This window comes from Etheostoma spectabile, chromosome 2 (genome assembly GCF_008692095.1).
Source record: "Etheostoma spectabile isolate EspeVRDwgs_2016 chromosome 2, UIUC_Espe_1.0, whole genome shotgun sequence".
Taxonomy (NCBI): Eukaryota; Metazoa; Chordata; class Actinopteri; order Perciformes; family Percidae; genus Etheostoma; species Etheostoma spectabile.
The window spans coordinates 8,806,438-8,812,437 of record NC_045734.1 but is presented as its reverse complement, the minus strand read 5'-3'; the positions used below and the strand labels follow the sequence as shown (position 1 = coordinate 8,812,437).

General features: G+C 41.4%; 1 protein-coding gene across 8 annotated transcripts in view; it reads right to left on the bottom strand.

Moving 5' to 3' along the window:
- Positions 1 to 584: 584 nt before the first annotated feature.
- Positions 585 to 6,000, bottom strand: part of lrba (LPS-responsive vesicle trafficking, beach and anchor containing) — a 199,232-nt gene continuing 193,816 nt past the window's right edge. For all 8 annotated transcript variants that reach the window (XM_032539028.1, XM_032539046.1, XM_032539063.1 and 5 more), the window contains 2 exons: positions 2,356 to 2,507; positions 585 to 2,039 (listed from right to left, as the gene is read on the bottom strand). In XM_032539028.1, coding sequence (XP_032394919.1) covers positions 1,949 to 2,039; positions 2,356 to 2,507 — 243 coding nt within the window. In that variant the 3' untranslated portion in view covers positions 585 to 1,948. The remainder of the gene's footprint in view (positions 2,040 to 2,355; positions 2,508 to 6,000) is intronic.

The window sequence follows — 6,000 nt, the reverse complement described above, 5'->3', positions numbered from 1 at the left end:
TTAATCATACACCCCTAATGCCTTTATTAAAACCAGCTTGGCTGAAAACATGGGGTTCCAAGTTGTGCATCCTAAAACTAAGTTCCAAGTGATTTGTTTTTGTTTTGTACAGTTTTAAACTCCACAGCTGGTGTCAGTAGGGCTAACTCCTTCAGTGGTTCAACATGCCTCTTTACCTCTTCAGGATTTCCAGCTGCATGCATACTCCATTCCCACTTCCTGTCAAGAGAAAACCCTCACACATACATAAAGTCATGTTGGCACATCATGTCATTTAGCTTCCTCTTATGTATATGTAGTTAAAAGTAGATTTTCATATGCAGTTTGTAAAGGGAAATTTGTATGAAAAGACAGTTTTAAAACAGGTTTATCATGTGTGTCAAACTGCAGCAACGGTTTTTATTAGGCATAGAATGGCTGCTTTTAATGTCCTACTGTTTTGAAACGGAAGAACAGCAAAGATGCAATAAAGACATCAAATGAATGTTTGTGACTTCTTTGTGTGTGACCAGAGGTTTACCACTAGAGGGGGCTATGTAGTTGTAGTGATTCCTAGTGAGAAACACACTTTAACAAAAGACAACTCAAGTTATAAAATTCCATTTTATTGTCAGAAATCAGCACACAAAACACTCAAATGATTGAAACAAAAATAATAATAATAAGTGGGTTGATAGATAACAGTAGTTCTCATATAACTGGAGATTCAAACCACATCAAAGCAAAAGACTTGAAAAGAAAGTTTCCCCCAAAATTAAAAGATACAAGTGGACGTTTATTTTAGCAAGGACCAAAGGAACATGTCTTGTTGCCGTTTTAGTGCTGAATCACATTTTAACATAATCACTCATCCTGTGATCAAAACAGAGAAAGACCCTCAGACTGAAATGGAGAAAGTCCTTCCTGTCATTGCACATCTCACTTTGCTGTTAGAGAGACAGGACTCAAAGAGGACTTCAAGCTGGCTCGGGCACTGGGTCTGATATGGGGATACGATATGATGTGCTTTGATTAGTGATCTCATACACTCTGTCTTTCCATTAAGATTCCCATTTTATATATATGTATATAAAAAAAAAAACAATAATCACTGTTTGCTTGTTGAGCCATTTGGAAAATATTTGTAAAAGCAACATCCTTGATATGGTTTTCCTGACATCCTCCTCTACATGAAGCTCATATTCAACATCTCTGGCTGAGAGTGGGATGTTTTGCGTTTGACGTTTAAAGTAATAAATGATGATGTGATAGGTCTGCACTGATATGTTTTACACGAGTAGTGAGCCATGCACCAAAGCGTAATCTCGTAGCAATCACACTGGTACACAGGAAATGGAATAAATATATAAATATGGGGGACTACATTTAAACAGAATATATATAATCCCTCAAAGTTTATCCTTCTGTCCAATACATTTATTATTTATTCAAACATTTCATATCTACCGGCTGTGTTGCAAATAAGCATGTCAAAAATGAATGATAGCTTAATAATTATACCCCACACACACACACACACACACACAACTACAGGAAAAAACAAAAAACAAAATCACTCACCCTAAAGTACACAAATATTTGGATTTTTAAGTCAAGAGAAAAGGTTCTCACTAGCTCCCCACAAATCCTGCTTTTGTTTCCGGAGGAGACGAAAATAGACTCTCACAGCTAAAAATAGATTTATTTTTTAACCGTACTCTAACACAACCCCCACCCTGTGATTTATATTAAAGTTTTCTATCTGATCTACAAAATATAGCAATGCCCTTTTTAAAAATAGTTTTGATTATTTTACTATACCAGGACAGGTTTTTTTTTTTTCCTTCTTCGTTCATTGAGATACATTCAGGATATTAGGATTTTAGACAGTATAGTGCCTTTGATAAGAGTTCACACTTTGCAAACGTTTGGAACGTCGTTTGTCAGTCGAGTTGTGGCTGTTGTCAGCTCAGTACCTGGTCTGGTACTCGTGGTGCCATCTGTTGAAGTCGTTGTAGAAGAGCACAATACTTCCAGATGCCATGCCAGTTATGATGCACCTAAGAGCCGGTAGGAGGGAACATTGTGAGGGTCTGTTTGTCTATCAAGTGTTTTTTTCTTTTTTATTTGCTGTGAATTTCAATATAATCCAAAAAATCCCTAAAACAGTGAGGACTGACAAACTCCACATGTTGCAATCACAATTCTTAATAAAAAAAAACAAATTTAATGGATCCTTATCATAATGTTGTGTGTTTATGCACAAACAAAATCCAGCTGCCTTTGAATCACTATCAGATTTTTCAAATACTGATAACGTATCGGCACCTATTATTGGCTGGGCTGTACTTTTGTTGTGTTGATGTGTTTTGTTACCTTTGGTCATGTGACATGGTCATAGAGCGGATTCCTGCGTCACAGCCTGGGTAGGTGAACAGCTGTTTGAGGTCGTGGACCTGCCAGACGGACACAACCCCTCCGTCTCCCCCTGTCAGCAGATACTGGCCATCCCGACTCAGATACATGGCCTGGTGCAGAGGGACAGAGAACTAGTTCAGTTATTAATGAGCTTGAGAAATGCCTGTTCGCTCTTTGGTTTCAGGACTTTTCGAATCCTTCCGGCTTTTGCAGTGAGATGTCAGATTTCTGGGGTGGCCTCCTGATCACCCGGTAGAACGTGCGCCCCATGTAGGGTGAGTCTATTGCAGCGGCCTGGGGTTCGAATCCGACCTGCGGCCCTTTGCTCCGTGTCATTCCCTCTCTTTCTCTCCCCCCTTTCCTGTTCATCTACCTTCACTATCGAATAAAGGGAAAAGCCCCAAAAAATAATCCTAAAAAATGATATTAGATTTCCAAAGCATACTGTACAGTGTGAGATGACTCAGTGACGTCATTGATTTGTTTGATCATCTGTTACCGGTCCTTCAATCAAACAACCTGGCAGCAAAGCTATCCAACCTGGAACCACATGCATAAATAGTCTCTGAATAGGACTGGTGATCTGGGACCAGTTTGTCTCTTAAGTCAAAGTACAGCTCAGCGCCGCCATCCTTAGGGGCTTTCTGTACACAGACCCTGACTGGCAACAAAGATGGTTCCCCACAGTGAGGCTCAAAGATTTACTCGTCTCATCTGCCTTTCCTGCAAACTGTAACAGCTGAATGGTTCCCTCGGGAATCAGACGTACACAAATCAAGTCTTGTGCTGGAGTCTATTATGGGCACGGTGGAAGCTGAAACTGAAAGAGTCAGGAGCATCAATCAGCAAGTAACGGTAGTCGATGAAATGACGAGGCAGAATGTGAGTTCTAAAAGCAGCAAATGACACTAATTTAGAGCTTGCCTCGTTTGTGGTTTTATGACACCGAATTCGTCCGTCTCTTATCTGCGGCCGCTTTGCCGCGGTTCAGCATGAGACGCTTCAATCAGCAGCAGCATGTGTGTTGAATCAGGCTCACATTAAATGGAAAAATGAAACTAAAACTTCACTTAGGAAGTTGGAACAAGTCATTTTCAGGAACTTGACTTGGTAAGGGAAACATAAATAACCTTTCAAGAGCTGTACACAGTGGATGGACGTAGAAAGACTACAGCCTGAATTAGGCAAATGTTTTGTATAAAAAGAGTTTGTGGAATTTCCAACCACACTGTCAATTAAACGAGCTCTGTTTCTCATTCTCATCACGCATGCACTTAAAGATAGGCACAAGACTTGCATTTGAAGGCGCTCACACAGATGGGCAAAGACAAAGCGATGCACTCGCATGCCGCACGCTGGCAGGAGGCCTCGAGAATCAATCCAGCCTAAATTGCCACGTTAGATCCACATCCAAGATGGCTGGGAATGGAGCATGACAGAGCGGCGCTGGTTTGATTTGTGTGGTGTGGGTCTGATTTGTGTGTACAGTAATTGTCTTGTGTATCAACATTCAGAGCTAATCTGACAAACAATGATAAAGATAATGCTCAATTCAGCCAATCACGATCAATGTGCTTGGACTGAAGTGCAAACAAGTACATGGGGAAAAATTGTGAACCATTATACCTGCCATAAAAATGGCAAGCTTTTATTGAAAAACTGGAAAAAGAAAGCAGCTTTGATGGGACTTTTGGCCACTTGGGGACAGCAGAAGAAAATGAAAATGCAACGTTGACATATTATCACTTTTATAGTTGTTAGTAGTATAACATGTTAAAGTGTCGTATTTACACAACCAGCTGACATAACATTAGCATTCTTTGGGAGTCGTATTTAAGTCCACGTGATGTTTTAAGTCCAATATTCACTCTTCTTTTAGCTCTGCTTCGCTCTTAACAAACTTCTCTGGAACGTTTGGCTCTTTAGCCGAGAAACGTTTCACTTTATTAGGTAGTTGCTCACTTTGTCTGCTATTCGATGCTTGGACAGTAGCACGCAGTGAGGTTTTTTCCTAGCTTTTTTGCTGCAAACAACTGCCTGATGCGGAAAGAAACTAGGTATATAAGAGTTGAGAGTGAACCAACAGTAAGGTTGTGGGCCATAAAACCAAAACAACAAGCTCAAAGACTCTAAGCTGCTCTGTAGAGCTGAGGGGAACTGCCGAAGCACAGCAACCCCTTTTATGGAGTTACATGGAGTCATTGGATCCTCTGTTCACTAGTGCAGCTTTAAATTTGATGATTGATTTCATAAGTTTGTTGTTTCTTAGAAATATTCTGCAAGAACAGATGACATACTACACAAGTAGCAAAAAAAAGAAAGAATATAAGAGCAGTTACTGTAGTGCATTAATACACCTGTGTATCTACTAATGGAGTCCATGGCCTGACTGAAGCCCAGCAGGAGGCAGGAGAGTTGGCAGACATGTCAGCCTGGCCAGGTAGGAGGTTGCAGACAGACGTTATAAATCAGTCCTCTGCCACTGGGCGGTCACACAAGATGGCCGATGGCTCTGTGGGAGCTAAGATGGCTACCCGGGCTCAGATGACTAAAAAATGACTCCAGCAGAAACACATGCACTTTTAATGCCCATATTTCCTACTTCTTTTGGGGAACGGTGGGTGGATTTTGAGGCTGGGAAAGGTAAAAAGTTTAAATTTATGGTGCTGTTAATCTCCTCCCCCCCCCACCGTTACATGGACGAAGGCAGTGAAAAAACTGCTGGAATGGTTACACTACCTGAGTTATACTAGTACTTAAAAGACTAATCCATTCAGTATGGCTTCTGTCACTCGATTCTGCTATTAGACTAGGATGCCGACTGTTAGCTGTCATCTAACCTCTGACTCCAGACCTCTATAAATTTACATTGCAAACATTCTCTCTCTTTCTCAGTCTTACTCTCTCTTTCTAAATGGATACTGAAGGCCAGGACAAACACTTATTTATCCTGGAGTCATACTGTGCAGAGGTTTCGAGGCCTGAGAAGATTGATTCTGGTATGTACATGAGTGCACTAAATACTGTGCGAGTCTCAGACCAGGGAGGGTGGAGCTAAGGGGGGTTGAGACTCTCACAGCCTCACTCCAAGATGTTAGGATTTTCCTAATGCCATCTGACATGGCTGGAATTTACAACAGCAGAAGAGAGCGGACCAGGCCGGCTGTGGCCCACACTGTTCCCAAGTCACAGCTTCTCTGCTTTAGAAGGAACTCTGGCAAACTCCACACGCATCTAAAGCTATCATTAGTTTCTTTTAAAAACACAATAAAGTATTCTGCAACCTGCAAACTGAACACTTTCAACGTTCACAGTGATGTTAATACAATTAATCAGCATTTGTCTGTGTGTGTGCTCATTAATCACGTATTTTACAAGTTACATTTGTGGCTTTGTGTGGGAGCAGGCTGGTTGGCAGGTTAGTAGCCAGTGGGCACAAGAGGTTTCTTAATAGGAAACAGGAGTGCGGCAGTCTGTCAGAGCTAGCTTACATTTCCCAGGCCAAACCGGAAACAAAGGGTCAGGAAACCAAAGGCAGTAGCTGCTATCTTGTGTCACTCTGACCACAAGGGAGGAAATGTGGGAAATGGGGAATGTGTCGTC